This window comes from Planococcus citri, chromosome 2 (assembly GCF_950023065.1).
Source record: "Planococcus citri chromosome 2, ihPlaCitr1.1, whole genome shotgun sequence".
Classification (NCBI taxonomy): Eukaryota; Metazoa; Arthropoda; class Insecta; order Hemiptera; family Pseudococcidae; genus Planococcus; species Planococcus citri.
In genome coordinates, this window is record NC_088678.1 from 43821745 (window position 1) to 43840084 (window position 18340).

An 18340-nucleotide genomic window follows, 5' to 3' on the forward strand; every position below is an offset into this window, starting at 1 on the left:
ATGTTTTTGAACAAAAAAAGGAAAGCCAATAAAAATGATCAATGATCTTTTATTCGTGAAGTGGTGTTCTCGTAGTACATGTATTAACCCTTGATGTTTATTTTTATACTTATTCGTTGAATTGGCACTAAACAAATTAAATCACTAATTAAGAGCACGATTCGAAAGTAATAAAACTTGATAATAACGTGATTTGCTCGACATGGTGGATATTTCGATACATGTGGCGACTTTTGAAATTCGTTTTTCACTCATCTACGTAATATTTATTACTACGGAATATTTATATATTAAAGAAGTGAATATGATAGTAAATGTTTTGAAGCACACGGGCGTCGTTTGTACGAAAATCGTAAACGCTTGCGCAATGCAGGACTGAACAAGCGTCGCGACGTCGGCTGACTTTCAATTATCCGCCTTCAGTGTTGAAGACGTCGATGAACCGTCGTACAGGACTTTTTAAAGCGATAATGAAAATACTCATAACAATCATTGCTGATGTGTTTGAAAATTTCGTTCACGATTCTTACCGGTTTAAATTTTTTAAAACCAATGGTTAAAATAAAATAAGTTGAAATTTTTTTTTTCGATTCGTGTGTCGCGTTTTTTTTTTTTTTTTTTCGTCGCGTGACTACCGTTGTTCAAAGGCTAAAATGTTAGCGATGTGAATTTATAAGTGGTTTTTTTACCTATCGACGAGCTTTTTTCGTATTTAACTTGTAATACGAAGTATTAGAAACAACAGCCAAGATGCCTGTAAGAAGGGGGCATGTAGCCCCTCGGACTACACTCATCGAAACTATTATTAGAAAATTTGACACGCATGGTAAGTTGCCTGATATGTTGCTTGCTATGTAGTGTAACGTGGTTCTCAAGTGAGACAGGCTATCTATAGTTGGCAATTTTTTTCACATGCTTGATAATTGAAGACATTATGATCATAAAATCTGAATATGTACTACTTATCGTATTATAATTAGTCGTACACGTGATATTCATCTTAATGATACTAGGATTAGGCAGGCGACATGCTTCTCAAACAGGAAGTAATTAATGATACCTACGAATCATACACCTCGCACGGTGTGAGGTTACTGCCCCTCTACAAGATTAGCTTCGTCAGCAAAAATGAACCGCGATGATGGTAGTTTTAATAAAATTATCTCTATGCAGTCTCTGCCGAGTTAAAAGAAAAGTATGGCAAAAGAAAACATTATTGTAATGTACTGATTAAAAAAATGTGTATGTTGGCAAAAGTCTGATAAAAGTTTGCAAGTTTTTTCTACATTCGAACAATTCTTTGGATAATATTTCATTTATTTTGGGCGAAGTTTCAAATTCTTGTCCAATGTTTCACTATAATATAATATAAACGAGGCCATTTTTCGCCAACGAGTGTTGGAAAATTATTGTTAATGCGTTGCATTTTAAATTTCACGTCCACACAAAACTCGAACTGAATTGTACTTATCTGAGAAGTGTTTCTAATACGTGAAACAAAATGTTTCGTTTTGGAAAAATTGTTTTTAAAAGAAAATGAAGCTGTTCATTTAGTTTTTTATGCTCCTAACATTATTCAACTAATCGTTACTCCTTCGGTAGGTTAGATAGTGAAAGTTTGAATGTTCTTGTAAGTAATTAAAACAGCTTGTTAACTTTTTTTTTATCAATAAGACCAGCCAACAGTTGACATAAGTTGATGGTTTTCGGGAATAAAATTTTACGTTACAACTTTTTATATTTTGTTCGAATAAATTAAGATGATATGCCGACGATGATTGAATGGAATGTGACATAACTGCAACAAAACATTTCACTTTCAATTCATTTAACGAACTCTGCATCTGCTCTTTTCATATTTTTCAAATTTATCAATATCTTCTTGTACCTACCTTACATTCGTACTCAAGTCGAAGACTTGAACTTTCTTTCAGCTGGACGATGGTAAAACATCGCAAGTCTACCCTCCACTGCCCTCTTTATTAAGTCTTCAATATACGTAGCTAGCTGGTAGGTACCTATACGTGCAAATGTTCACATTTTTCATAGTTTTTTTCAGCGGTTTTACGAATGGAAACAACCGGTGCTTTTTCATAGGTAGCTCACAAAAATTTAATAAACAAGGATGTTTGAATACCTAATGCGTTTGAAATATTTATCAAACGCGCGGAATTTATTTGGAGACTGCCTACCTGAAGGGAGTGGTTAAATTTCACATGGCAGAATTGGTTTTGAAAATGAAATTTACTTTCATTCGTGCTCGCAACGAGTATTACATTTTGTATTTATTTTATTTATTTATTTTTTTTTTGTAATTGTGTTATTTTCGTCGTCATTCGAAGCAAAATAATACTTACGTTTATTTCATGTCGGCGTTATTTATTTTTAAAAGTAGAAACGATTGTTATTTTATAACTTTGGGAAGATATACTTGCTGAAGAGTTTTTCCAAAAATCCTTTATACTCAAGTTTTGAAGTAATAGGATTAAATTAGAGACGGATGTTTTTGAATTGAATATAAATAAGGGGAACTGGGGAAAAGATTTTTTCATTGTTTACTTTCAGGTAGATATATATAATTTGCATTTTTTTCGAAATTAGGTATTTTAAATAAAAACAAAATTATATTGATACTATGTGGGAAGGTGAACTGTTGTTACTACGTATTTTTCGTTTCGTTTCGTTTCCATTTTGAATAAAATACACATAATTATTTGTAATAACATTCATTAGGTAGTTGTTTTTGTTGAATATTTTTCTACAAATCATTTACAAAATTCATCTCAATTTCGAAATTCAAAAAATTAAACAAAACAAAATTAATCACCAACAAAAAATTTTTAAAAAACCAAAAATATTTAATTTTTTTTTTAATTTTAAATTTTATTCCACTATTTAGGTATACCTACATACATGTATCAGAGTAAGATTGATCGTTGCATTTTTGTACGCACCTTTGTAGTGCTTTTTCTCTCACTGGGTAGGTCTGTGTAAAATGATTTTACATAAAGTTGATCAAGTACAGTATTATCAGGTAGGTATAGTATCTCATCCATTTGCACATTTTCGAGTTCTAAACGGAAAATTACCAGTTACCTATGAATTAGAATTCAACAACATTTTCTCCAGTTTGAGTTTTACGTATACGTAGGTATTTTTTTAATTTTTATCGTTTCTCCAAAGAGGCATACCTGAGCTTAAAAAGTTTTCTAATTAAGCACCCATCGAATATTCTTTCAATGGCTTAGTTTACATTGTAGTGTACATCTGCGCAGTACGCGTCTTTTGTGGAACCAATTTTGGGAACGATAGAATTTCCTATACCTGTGAAAATAAAGAGAAAAGAGACGTACCTAATAATGTAATTCCCTTCCTCATTATTCAACTTTGTTCCTGTCTTGATTGTTTACGTTCCAGTATATTCACCTGTTTCAACTTTCTTTCGAGCGAAATATTAGTAGGGATTTCTGTGAATTTATTTACCTGTAGGATGGCACGTGCTATGGGGTCAATACATTCCAGTTCTTAGCTATTTCCAAACACAAAGTTCATTCGTTTTTGGTGTTTTTATTTCGCGCTGGAATCTGGATGAAAATAGAAAATGTTCGGGATGAGAATGTATGGGGAATGGAAATTTCAGACGATGTTGATCATGATTGTGGTTGGGAATAATAAATGAATTGATTATTTTCTTGTAGGTATATAAGTTAAATTAAGGGGTTCATTGTGAAAACTACCGTATAGTCCATATTCGTGGTTTTTTAGCAAATGGTAAACGTTGTCATGGTTATACAAATGGCAATCAGGAGGCTGGATGAGTTTTGTTACAATTTTAAGGGTGTAATAATAATGGCATGTATTGCATGAAAACATTAGGTATAATTCCTCATGTAAATCAGCTAAAAAAGGAAAATTTATAAAATGATGATCTTGAACTACCGGGTATGGTTGCTTTCTCAATGGATCCCTCAATTGCATTTTTGAATCAAAGAAAATCAGGAATTTGATGTTTTGAAATTTGTGTCGTAAAATAAAGTAACACTCTTTCCGTCAATGGTCATCAGGTAGGTACTCCTATCAAAATCATTTTAATTTTAAAAAGTCACAACAATGAGTCATACTTTTTCATAAATCAGCGTAGTAATTGAGTATTTTAATTGAATAGGTACCTAATTACCTATGGTTTGAAAATTGAGACCGTTAATTTTACTAATTTTTAGTACCTAAATGAATTTTGCTGTTTTTTTTTTTTTTTTTTTTATCTGAATAAGCCTGACAAGTGACAAGGGAACCTTTCGAGGAGTCCGCCTTCAATTTGAAAGGGGTCGTGATTTTTAGAAAAATCATGGCCTGAAACCCCCATAACCAAAATTTCAGCTACTCAAGTTGATTTTCTTTATTTTTAGCGGATTTTTGAGTATCCAGATTCGATTAATTCAGGCAATTTATGTTTTTTAAAAAAAAATAAATACCTATGCTTATTCAGACAATGAAAATTAGTCCTGGAATCAATCCGAATTTCACACTTTCAAGCCATTCTGGAGCCTCCAGCGCGATTTTCGATTTCTCCAGAACACGTGAAAATCAACTTGATCAATTAAAAATCGATACACTTACTTGACTTACTTGACCTATTCAACTATTTTATCGAAAGGGCCGATTTCCAGGCGGACACCTCAAATGTGCTTTTTTGACCAAATAATTAAGCACAAGGGAAAAAGTAGAGAAATCAAAAATGACCAAATCTCTGACTCCGAATTTCACAATTCTTTGACATTTTGGAGCCATTGTGAGATTCTGGAGAAATCGAAAATCATGCTAAATGCTCCAGAATGGCTTGATATTGCGAAATGTGGATATCGTTTTTACTGAATAAATATTTATTTGTGCTCTTTCATGTCAAAACGCAACAAACGCTTGTTTCCGGTCAAAACGCAACATTGGAATTTTCGTGCGACTCCCCTACCCCCCTCTAGTGATGGAAAATCGGGAAATGAACCAGAAACCAATTCTTAGGGTCCAACTCTTTCATATGAGGCCTCATTGAGCAAAATTCCCCTCACCCAAATTTGAGTGACAGTTTTTTGCGGGTTTCCAAAATTTTGAAAAATGCAGTTGCGTTTTGCAACTCACCTCCTCAAATCACCTGAATTAATTAAACCTGAATTTTCAAAAATTCTTCAAAAATTCAAAAATTAACTTGAGCAGCTGAAAAGTGAAATTTTGATTATGGGTGTTTCAGAGTCAGACCATACTTAGGTACCTAAAACATAGATAAAAATATTGAAATGTGGAATCTGATAAGGTATAAATACTCAAGTCTCAAGTAAATAGATATTAAGTGAAATTAAAATCTGATGTATTAGTTCGGGACCATTTTCATTTTCTGAGCAGTGAACAATTAATTTCTTGATTATTACTTACTTTTCAAAGCTCGTAGTCCTCAATGGTAACACTGTTTTTAATCAATGTCAATGTATGTATTCGTCTTCGGTCTTATCAATGTTCATTATTCTGTTCAGTCTCGGAGTCTCGGCTCTCGAGTTTCATACATTTCGACTCGTCGTGATTTTCTTATGTAAGTTGATTCATTATTATGATTTCTTTGTATTGTCTGTTTGTCACTGTCTCAGTATACTGTACAAACTTGTTTCAAGTAAGTAATTACTTTAGTATAGAGACTTTTACAAACTTTTTATGGAAAATGTCCGGAAGCTTCGATGGTTCGCTCCCTGGCGATGAGTCGAAGTGTTTCTTGTCTAAGATGGTTGATATGTATGTACTATGTATATGTAGTTTGTTATTTATTTTCATAGTTGGACTGCTTCTAGATTTGCAATTTGCGTTGCTTTACTGGCACGATTCGTTATTAGCCATGCTTCAATAATTAACATCATAATTTCATAATGAACGAATGAATGATGAAGTATATATTCGAAGTGTAATGAAGATTATTTTCTACTTTGAAAATTGTAATGTGATGTTTACTCCGGTGAAATATTTTCTCCTTATTTCAAATTGTTGACCGATGAATTATTACCGAGCTGGGTTTATGATTGTCGGTAACTAGTCGTAACCACGATGGCTTGAGGTTACAAAGAAGTAAACTGCACAGAACCTTCTATTCTTCCTTCATTCAGTTCAGTCGTTGAAAATTTTCATCAAGAGACCTGATCCTTTTTGACCATTTTTTTTTTTTTTAAAGCTACTCGTCGGTCGTTAATTTTCATTTAAGCAAACCTGAGTGGTGGAGTGGTTCCCGTCAATTCCGTCATCTCTTTCATAAGCACTGTGTGACAATCTAACTAATTATCCTGGAAGAGTGGATACCTTTTGAATAGAAAATTCAAAGTTCGAATTAACTAAGTACCTATGAATATTTCTGATTTCACATGATAAGAATTAAGAAGAGTAAGGAAACTTCTGTAGATACTTTCAACTCCTTTATCATTTATGTAGTTTTGTTATGTGTTTTTTTCTGCTGCACAGTGCACTGACATAATGCTTGTCGAGTTTTTCTCATTGATAGCACATATCCTGCCAAGCTCCTAATAGTGGAAATGTTTTCTAACCTTGTATGGGGTAGGTGGTAGGTGTATATGGAATGGATATACGAGTACCTATGTGTATCATATTCGTATCAGTTCAGATGTGTGTGTACATTCGTTGCAAAATTTTTGTTCGGCGCGAACTTTTCTTTCTACTATTTTTCATATTTTTACCATTGTTTTTCCTCCATTTGACAGATGCAGTTTTTTATCGCCGCAATAACTTCTCTATTTCCGTCGCATGTTTTGTAAATGTTTCCATTGTAAAAGTTCCATTAATCACGGTAAACAAATACCACAGATATCATTCTAAAAGTGAAAACAAATCCCATTGATGCGACCCTGCGTATGTACACAGTGAACCGAATGTAACGTAGATTAATGGCCGAGATATTGGACGAAGGAAGAAGGTTAATTAATGCAGATTTATTTTCATATTCGATAGCTTATTGAGTAAATTATTGATTACACTTCATTGTACAGTAGTCCAGTTCGACTGATTTGTATGTGCCAAAATACTATAGATAACAAATTTTCCCATAGCAATGGTTTTTTCTCTGTGTGAACTGTGTGAAGTTGTTGGTGGTAGATCGTGTAGTTCTTCAATCACTTGATGTACCTAAAGAATGAAATGGAGGTACAAGTTTGGTTGGTAATCAATTGAAATTAATGTTGAGTGCTCAAAAAAGTTGAACTCAGTCTATGTACCTTACCTATTTCATTATTTTTATGGTACATACTACATAGGTACTCGTATGTACGAGTAAGTCTCAAAAGATGTGGGACTTTTTCAAGTTCTGTTATTTTCAGCGTGTTCGTATGAGTGATGACTAATGAGAAAATTCACTTAATTACCTATGAGTAAGCACTTACCTATTAAGTACTTACAAAGTGTACTAAATACAGTAGGTAACTTTTTCAAACACCACTGCCACTAGTATTGGTAAAAATCAATAAATCTTTCTACTCCCTTCATTTTATTTGAAAACAAAAAAAAAAAAAAAATGAGAATTTATCACTGTCCGATAATTACGATGTGGAGAAAAGTTCGATAAACAGGCGTTTAATTATTTTTTGCGAGTAGTAGATGTGCTTCCATGATGAATGTCAGTTTAAAAGAGTCATTTTGCGAAGGATCATTAATTAGTTTTAAATTGGCGCGGTTATTTGTACAATTTTCTTGTAGAAATCGGAAAATATATAGCTTTCGGGCTGAGACTGGAGAAAGGAGGCTTTTTAGCAAACCAGATCAAGTTTTTCTCGAAAATATTTTTAGCCATCAATCATCGACGTTATTGTGTAACGTTGTATAAGTGCACGTTGTCAACATAGGTTTTAAGCAACTCGAAAGTTTTTTTAAACCTTGAAAATTTGCTTGTTTGCTATATTTTTCAAAGTTGAAATAGACTTCATAATTCATCTCTTTCATGTCAGTTGGTTTCCAATAGCTTTGAAGATTGTATTTCAATACGTATTTCGAGTTCGATAAATGTTTTTATCGCTTGGATATTTTTTCAAAATTGGTGAAATGAACGAACAAGACTGCATGAAATTGTATACTTAGATTGGGTATATTTTTTTCATTGTTGCAATTTACTGAGAATATGGCCATTGAGTCTGGATTTATATTTAAAAGTATATATTTTACGACCGTTTAGGACAATTAGAGCTAATTTGACGATTTTTTTCCCAGTTTCCGAGTATAATTTTTTTTAAATCAATAAATTTTGGCAATTACTGAAGTTTAAATAAATGTATCATTTATATTTTTTTTTAATTGAACATCTTTGTAAAACATGTCAAAATGTAGGTATTACATGAAATCTTCGAAGGATAGAAATCGGATGAATTTTTCTATGAAAGAAAATTAAGTATATCGTATTTTTTCTGCTTATGTTTCATCAATTATTTTTAAATCCATGTTAATTGGGATGGGTATTTTTTTGAACATTCGGATTTCTTCAATTCCAATAGCTAAATTGGTTCATTTCAGATGAGCTTAAAAAATTAGTTTTCACCTGTGCCTCGAACTTCCTCCTTTTTAACATGAAAAAGTATGAGTCGTGGTGATGCCCATTTTTCCAACTCATTGATTCGAAAAATACCGTTTTTACTTTAAAAACCTGAAATATTTTCAGTCCATAATGTTGACCCATCAGAGTCCGCTGGAAGGGGGGGGGATGGGAGGTAGGTTGTGTTCCAATATCTGTGAAGTTTCTTGAATACTTTTGACTATAAAAAAGAAAATCATCTAAGATTCTTCAATTATACAGGGTGTCTGGTGAGTGGATAAAAGTCTCTCTTCTTTGTCAGAAATTGTCAAAAATATCCTAAAAATGTATCGCTTTTTCGACAAAAATTTCGAAAAATTATCACTTTTTTTGCCAATAAAATTGACAAAACATCTCCTTTTTTATCAAAATTGCTGAAAAATCTCACTCCCCCCTTCCCAATATAATTGAGCACCTCGAAGTAGAGCTTTATTTCCAAAAATTACTAAAACGTTTCGCTCGTGACCAAAAAGTTGCAAATAGCTCAATTTGTTTGTCGAAAATTGCAAAAAAATGTTTGCTAATAATTGTCAAAAAAAATCTTTTTTTTTCGGTAAAATAGTTGTCAAAGTCTTTATTTTTAACAAAAATTCTAGAATTTTAGCGAAATTCCTACCAAGTGTAGCTTTTTTCCCCGCAAAATTGCCCAAAAGTCTCGCTCGCTTTTTGCCAGTAATTCCCAAAAAGTCATGCTTTCAGCAAAATTTTGCATTTTCAATTCTCGGTCTTTAGCAAAATTGCCAAAAATTGTTAAGAAGCTGTGCTTTTTGTTAAAATTATTGACAAAGTCGTGTTTTCTGCCAAAAATTGCAAAAATCCTCGCCCTTTACCTAAAATTACCATAAACTCCTATTTTTTGTAAAAAATTACCATTTAGCAAAAAATTCCAGGAATAAGTAGATATATCATTTTTTTCCAAAAATATGTCCTTTGTCGCTTTTCTACCAGAAATTGTTAAAAAGCACTTTCTTTTGCCGAAATTTATCTAAAGGTTCGCTTTTTGGCAGAAATTGCAAAATTCTTACTTTGTTGCCCCAATTTTCCAAAAAATCTTTGACTTTTTGCGAAAAATTGTATCTTTTTTTGGCACTAACAATTGCCAAAAAGTCCTGCTTTTGGCTTTAATTGTTCAGGTTTGTATCGAGTTCCATTTTCAGATTTTAATCAAGTTCTTGGTTCACTTTTTTGGTTACTTAATGTTGGTACTTTTTTTTTTTTGGAAATAAATGAGTACAAAGGCCCACAAATTAGGAGTAGTGTGCCTCAGTACCTATTTTTGAAAGGAAGGGGAAGCTTTTAAAACTTTTTTCGTTCATTTTAATCAGTTGTCTCCAGATTATGCGCTCATTTCAGCCCAACAAGGACCATCTGGTGAGATTTTTCATTATCTTGGGAATAATTACATATCTGATGTAAAATTAATTCACATGAATGTCCTCCCCCACCTCCTTGTAAAATTTGTTTCTCTTCAAGTTTTTGGGAAAAAATGTTGAAAAAGTAGCTCATTTAAATGAAATCACAGTAGGCTAATGTTTCTGAACATTCTTTCAATTTTACCTATTTTCAGTCATTAAATTTTTTTTCCATATTTTCAATAAAATGTTACAGACTGTTTCCATCTTTAGGAATAATTCTGTGTAAGTAATTTGGATCTGCCTTAGTTTTAAAATAATTCAGAATAATTACATGCAATTATTTAGAATGAATTTAGAAGACGTACATGCGATACCTGAAAAGTGAAAAAGAGTATAAGCTAAAATAAAATTATTCAAAAAGGGTGCAAATTAGCTGTAAACTGCTTAGGTTTGTTGTCGCCAAAATTTTTGTAAGTACATGCAGGATGAATTCAGAATAACCGAGGTACATATTTCAAAATGCCCAATTATATCCATATCTGCAAAAATGCATTTTATGGGGAAAAACTGCAAAAGGATTATTAATCGAATGCCAAGCTTATACTCGTACGTAGTTGTTATGATATGCAAATTCAATAAATAATGAAAAGAAACATCGCGTCGTGTTGAGTAAACACATAGGCTATGTTTTTTACTCGTACATGCCATGCTACACTTTTAACTACATGTTAGGTAGTACTTATTAACTCTATTAAGTATTCGTTTGTTACAGTCGACATTTTAATACTAAGAGGCAAAAAGCGCATTTTCCGCGAGTAAAGTTTTATGGTTAAGTACTTAAGTAGAGAAATTTGCTGGTTGAGTTGTCTTGAGTGAGTAAATTACCTGTGGAGGAAGTCGTGTGAACTGCTCGTTGAAAAATATGCGGTATCCGTGAACGTAATCTTTCATTGGTCTTTACGGGGACGAGATGGCGAAATGGAGAATTTTACGTGTCAGGTTAAAGGGTGAATGTAAAGATTCCATCAGGTGGTTTATTTAGAAAGGAAAAATAAAGGGTTCGATAAATTTCTCCATGCTCGGTGGTTTTTTGCAATAAGTGTTGATATTACCAATTGTGTAGTCTACATAGGTCTAGACACCTGTGTATTTTACAAATGAGTTTTCTCTTCGATAAAATTCAATATCTTCAGTACCTACGACGATGTGGTGTATCAATTTAGAAATCCATATTAGAACATTTGGTGGAAAAAACATCCTGTAACCGATGACGTATACTTCTTACTTCTCTCGTTACTGATTTGATGAATTCTTGAAAAATAAGGAATAAAAATGATGTATCAAATTTAGATGCACACTGCGTCAGCATTTCGCTGGAATATATTAATATATCTTGCTTATAATGTGACACGTAATGTAAAATTTAGGCATTACCGTTTCCTGTCTGTGTACAGCTTTTAACATCGAGATAGATTTTTTTGATTTCGTTTTACTTATTTTTTTTTTTCATCCGTATCACGAAATGATTTTAAAACCGAACATTGCTAATGGTGGTAATGCGGAATATGTAAAACAATATTAATATTGGCGATAATGCCAAAGTTTTTTTCCCTGTAAATTCCTCGTTACCCTATATAAACACCAACGCATTGCCAGCAAAATATTCTCGTTGACGATTCTTAAAAATGTAGATGTAAAAGGGGGTGGGGTTGATGCGGACATAGGGTTTTTCATTTCTTCAATGTAGCGTAAAATTTACTCTAGTAATTCTAAACTTGAGTGTTTCAAGGATGAAATTTCTCTAGTGTAATAATTTATATATCTCGATGGGTAAAGATTTCGTTGTCAGTGAAAAAGGCGGGCTCCTTATGGGTTATATTTTCGGATGATGGCGTCATCCAAGTATCGTAAATTTTTACTTTAAAGGATGGCTCTTTACAGCATTGCTTGGTGGATTACGTCGACGAAAATTATCGAATGAAAAATTATTCACAGATGATTTATAATGTCGAGTGTACGCGAACTTTGCCGGAATATTATAAATAGATAATAAATAACCGTATCGAAGTTGCGAGTTATTTGTCGGGTCGAAATTTTAATAAATCGTATCTACATGTTTAATGTAATTTGAAATTCTTATGTGGATAGAAACAATTTTTTTTCTCGAGTAAATTAGGTATGTTTTACGTTAGTCGTTAGCTTATGCTTGTCGAGATACAAATTTGCAATTCAATTTTTGCTGTGTAGTCAAGATTAATTCTGATTCGATTGATTTTTAATAACTTACTATAATTATAGCAGCATAAGAAGCAGACAGATTTGATGCTAAAAAATTTCCTTAACGTGAAATTATCTAGAATAGCTTATTCTTAAACATCCCCATTCTCCTCTCGCTCTTCCAAATTAATGTAATTTTTTAGAGCTGAATGCTCCCAAAAAATATGGGCAAGTGGTTGAGGGTCTTGAATATACTTAATGGGAAATAGGTTAAGAAACTGAAATATTATTATTGATTACTCAAGAAGTTTCGAAGTTATGAAAACGATTTAATTACAAGTGGAATGGAAAGGGAAATAAAACTTCAGGTACCTATTGTATAGTAACCACTTAGGCACTTACTTCGATTTTAGCACTTGAAAATTTTTTTCCAACCACAAAAATTTCAATACTTACTTACTATCTTGATTCTTGAAGAGGAAAAAATTAGGTAATGGTTTAGAATTGAAGTTAATTTTCCATAAAAGAAATTTTAAAATTCAAACTCTTTGCTTTAATTTATGAAAATTTTTCACGATTCCTATCTGCGGTTCTGTTGTACTTATAAAATATTCAATAATCAATTCTACTCATATTTTGCATCAATTTCTAGGGATAGGTAGGTACATTTCGTATCCCATTCATTTATTGATTCATCCGTTGAAGTTTACATATTGATATTTTTTGTATCGAAGTTCGTATATGGAAAATCCTATTTTTGTGACGTTAAATATTATGAAAAGCTTATCGGATTTGCAAAGTTGACGAACTTAGGTCAGCAATGTTGATGGATTGTTAAATACAGTTCGACGCGCATAGACGCACAGGCCTACATATTAAAACTTTAGCATCTCTGGTGAAACTTGTGCGTGGTGTTGTAAACAGAGCAGCAATTTGTTTACGGTTTTGATAATTGAAATCGAATGTCGAGCTTTGACCAAAAACTTTGACTTGTTAATAAATAGAATAGGCGTAAAGTATAAGCATTTTCACACTGAAAATAAACCAGAATCGTGATATTCAGGTCACACGCTGCGCGAAATAGGTGCCAGAATACCAAATGTTTTATTTTTATATTGAACATCGCCATGCTTTTATATTGGCAATTGTTATACTAAATTTAAGGTAAAATTAAATCGCTTCTTTTTTAAAAAAATTTCATTGTCATGCCTTCTGTTGGGAGTTGACTAATTTTCATTTTCATGTAGGTAGGAATTAAGTCAATTGGGTATAATTTTTTTTCAACCCTGAAATTGGTTAGTGAACTTGTTGAATTAAAATATGTAGGTACCTGTACTTTTAACTTTTTTTTTCCAACCTCAAATTTTAAACGAGTTATAGCTGCCTACTTAATTTTTATTTTAAATCGGATTGTGGCTGTGGTATTATAATATGCCTTTATTACTACGTGTATTAAAACTCATACTAAAAAATGTTATCGTTTAAATCCTCCAACAATGATATAATCTTTATACAAATACCTAATTTTTCATGATCAATTACAAAAAGACTGATTACGAGCTGTTTTATAAAATAATTAAAATGTTACGCAATTTTAATGGCGTGGTATTTCAACGCTATACTAATTTTTATAAGTTGGCGAACTCGTGTAATTATTTACATTAAAAGTTCATTCACTTCTTCATTCGAACTTTTTTCTTCTTCCTCGAAAGATTCCGATATGATGCGTGAAGTTTTTTCGAAACAGCGGCTGAAATAAATTATTTGCTATGGGAATAAGTTGACGATGATTTGAACTTGTTTAATGCATTTTTTTCTTTTTTTGTTGAAACCAAAGACGTGAATTAATTTTAACGTCAATCCTCGAAAATTTTCAACTTTTTGGCATTTCCGTCGCGTAAACGTAAAATACGAGAGTACGATGAAAAAATTTATGAAATATTGACTGGTTAAGTCGTATTTTGTAGTTTGTTCGAGTATAACGACCTTCATAAAATGTAGATTTGTTTCGTGATCTTACCTAAAATTCGAGCAACTCAACACCACTACGACATGTACGTGTTTGGATGCTGACCAAGTTGAAAAACATAATCGACGTCATATCATCTGAAATAAGGTCAAGGGAGTAATGTGAAGAGAAAAGTGTAACCTGAAAATTGATATGTAAGGTACCTTTGGACTGATTGTGGGAATGTTATCGGGGGAGAAAAATCTAGAGATTGTACATTTGTGGGCGAAGATTATCTGATCTAATTCAACATATGATTTTAGTCGTATTTTTCAGCTTGACCAGCAGAAAAATATTAGATCTGGCAAATAAGTATGTATGTACTTGTGTTTGAGCAGATCAGATTTGATAACTGATCTTAACAAAATTAAATTATTTCTACCTGGGGAAAAGTGAGTAGACTTATTTTTATGTGATCAGATTGTTTTAAACCTGTTTGATCAGATCTGATCATATCCTGTTATTTCTATGGATCTACGTTATGTTGATTGGGGTGGACCGAAAAAAAAAACAGTCAATGCAGAAAAATTTTGAATCCCCTTGTGGTTCAGGGAGCTGAGCCAGGGATCCTCAAAGTAGGTTCATTTTTGAAAAATCGTCACTTTTGGGTTGTTTGATTTTCAACTTCTTTGACTCATTGAATTTAAAAATGTTCATTGGGGTATTTTGATCCGGTGAACACGAATCCAGCGTTACTTTTTTGTGAACGGAATGGTCTTGAATTTTGAATTCAACGGGTCAGGGAGGCTCAGAAACTCAAGTCACAACTTTTGAGTAGGTGGAGGTGGTGACCAAGCTTTTGCTGCACAGGTTACCTACTCGTATACATACTTCCTAGAAGTGAAAAAACCGTGATTTTTTTCACAAATGAACCTGTACATTGAGGACTCCTGGACCAGCTCTCCGAACCACTAGAGAGCTCAAAATTCTCCTGGATAGTCTCCTATACTCAAAGTAAACTTTCCCATCAATTTAGGTCAAAATTTAGGATATTTTTTTTCTTGATCCACCCTAATGTTGATCTGACCTGATCTGACTGATCAGATTTCATCAACATGTTCAGGGTCGGGCATGCAAACTCTTTTTTAAATGAATCAACTGTTCGGTCGATTCAACTTATTTTGAAGAGAGTTCCAACTTCCAACTTCACTTTTTTAAAACTCATTTTAGAAAAAGAATCGAACTCTGAATCTATGACTTTTTAAAGGTTCGATTTTTTTTAAAACTCTTTTTCAACTTTTCTATGCATAATAAAAATTTCTTCAATTCGGAAAAAAAATTCAAAAATTCCCAAAAAATTAAATTTTTTACCAATACATTTTTTTTGAGTTCAGAATTCTAAAATGAAAATTTTCGAAATTGAAATAAAAGAAATACAATGTTGCATTTGAATTTTTTGTTTTCGATTTTTAAAAAAATTAAGGAGGAAGAAATTGGAAAATTTTCATGTGATGAAATTCTGGTCTTTTCAATTCATCTTTGAAAAGAATTAGACAAAGAGTTAACTTGTCAGAGGTAACTCTAAATTGCAGTTTAAAAAAAAAATTTTTGCTCAACCATGAACATGTTTAATCAGATCTAAAGAGGTCTTTTCTGATGTAACAAACCAGACCGAATCTGATCAGAATCTGATCACGTAATTTTTCATTTTCAAGTAGGTACCTAACCTACCTATGAGATAATGTCTCGTGATTCATGCGATCTAACTCTTTTGAAATGCAAAATCGTCGCATAGATAACCATAAAAACATGTAACTGTAGCGAAAAATGATTGGATCTGATTACTCGTAGATCCGGACATACCGTATAAGATCAGTTTCCCTTGGGGCTTCACGTCCTTGAAGCAACGTTTTATTATTGTCGGTGATCATTTTTGACATTGCAATCGTGAGTCATGAATATCTATTCGTCAAATCGTCACACTATAATTAACATGAACGATTTGAAATTTCTTTTCAAAAAAAAAAACTTTCGATCGTCGAATTGGGCGAATAAAGGGGAATTCGATATTCGCGAATTTCCATTAAACAACTAAATAAAAAAGAAATCACGTTCGCGCCGGGTGAATAAATGAGATGAAATTGAGAGGAACACGACTTTGTAATCAACGTTATTGGTATAATGGACAAAGCCCACAATATTGTGTTGGAAGAATTTTCTCGAGAAAAATATCAAATAAATGAAAGGTCTCCGCAGAGAGGCAGCGGCGTATAAGATATCGACGTTATTCATATACTTGTACCATTTGGGCGAAAATTTCTAGCAGGCTGTCTTCAGTTATAGGGAACGCGTACACAGAAGCTGATTTGAAAAGTGGAACGGCACCATAATGTCTGCACATTGTTATTACAAAAAGTCGTTAAAGTCGAGGGCGGCGTTGTGCCAAGGGGGGTTGTTTTTCGAAGTCGCGAGGTTTGCGTGTTAGTGCCATTATGACATGGGCATTATTAGCGCTACTCTGTGTACTGTATTTATACTGTATATAGTGTATACGCAGATACATCCTTCGTTAGGAGACAACGCAGTAGCTTATTTTATTTTTTTTAAAAATAATACCCGCTTTTATCGCACCTTCGGAAGTTTGATTTGACGGATTTTTTTATAAGGTAATTTAGCTTCTAAGCAAATGTTGTATAAAAGTTACGCGCGAACCGTTTGTACCAGGTGCAGAAGAATCGATATGATCCGGCTTTATTTTTTATCTTATCGTCGTCGCACGAGGACAAATATTTTTTTTACGGCCAAATGAAAAGTTTTCTTTGCACCGTACGGTTCGATAACTAGATTATCGATAAGTTTGTTGTTTCATTCAGACGTGGCCAAGGTGTTTTTCACGGTGACCAAAATTCACCTTCTTGATCGAGTCCAAAAATAACAGCCTACCCTTCGCTCGAATCGTTCGTAAACCTGCTTTGGTCCAAAGGTGAAAAATTTCAAGTCCTTGTACGTGCATACGTATTGTTTACAATAAGAATTCCAAAAACGTAACCTACTCTTCGGGTAATAAATAGTTGAAAGATACCTGTAACCTCCTTTGGATCATAGGAGTTATATGTACAATAAGGTTTAAAGTAGGGATCCTCTTTGTTACCGAAAAAAGATCACTTCTACGACTTGTTTGTGGCGAGAGACCTCAAAAGACTGTGGGAAAAATTTTGAATTTCCAAATTTTACCATCACTTTTCTACTGGGGGTTCAAATTTCAAAATTTACATTAAAAATCAAAAAAAATTGAAGCAAAAGAAACTGTTTTTGAATCTTTTTTACTTTTTTGAGAAGTTTGCAGGACTTACGAAAATGATACGATTTTGGACCTATCACAAACTTGTGTAAAATAGTCTACTTAAAAAAGTTGAAAAATGTCAAAAATGGTTTCCTTACTTCCGATTTGATTTCAAGTGTAAGGGGTACTCCCCGGTAATAACGCCACACCAAGGAAGATATACTCTCTTACCTTTCGATGTACCAACCCCTATGGTCAAACTGAGTTGTTAGATCGTGGCTACACTGGAGTAGGCCACGCCTATATTCTCCGACGATCTGTATATGCGTTGTGTAGAATGTTCACGGAGACCAGTTCTCCAGTATGTTATGTACGTATTCGTGTGTGTGTTTTCTGTGTACAAGTGGCGCGATGTTTATCAATTTAATAAAGGCGTTTAAGCCCCTGTTTGTGTTGTTATTTCGCGATCGCGATGATACATAAGTTAGAAACGTATTTTCTAACATGGTGGAGGCGAAGCCGGGTAACCCCTCAAACGGTAATTCCCGCAGTGACGCGAATTCGAAGGTCCGAGGTCCGAGAACAAAATACCTATCTACCAAGAGATTAGGTATCAAGGTGACGATGACGCGAACGCGAATTCGGATGCGAGGAGAAGAACAAGATACCTGCCAAGTGATCAAGTATCAAGGAGATGAGTAAAATATTATCTGGGTAATATGTATCCTTTTCATACTATATTTTTGTGCATGTTAGTTGGCCAACGTAGGTAGGTTAATGTTATTTGCATGTACATGTATATTATGTGTGTGGCGAATAGGTATACTTACACATGGATAGGTATAATATTGTGTGTATTTTAGGTAGGTACATACCTACTTACCAATAGGTATTATATGTTGCATCAGATTGCTTTTAGTAGATCTACGTATTCGTTC

General features: G+C 33.1%; 1 protein-coding gene across 9 annotated transcripts in view; it reads left to right on the forward strand.

The window, feature by feature from the left end:
• Positions 1-18340, forward strand: part of sei (seizure) — a 182205-nt gene that overhangs the window by 19336 nt on the left and 144529 nt on the right. For 7 of the 9 annotated variants that reach the window (XM_065350422.1, XM_065350428.1, XM_065350423.1 and 4 more), the window contains exon 1: positions 404-826. The exons of 1 other annotated variant lie outside the window; for it this stretch is intronic. In XM_065350422.1, the coding sequence (XP_065206494.1) occupies positions 751-826 (76 nt within the window). In that variant the 5' untranslated portion in view covers positions 404-750. Of the gene's footprint in view, positions 1-402; positions 827-18340 lie in introns of those variants that run through there. One more of the 9 variants, XM_065350430.1, reaches the window with a different exon arrangement.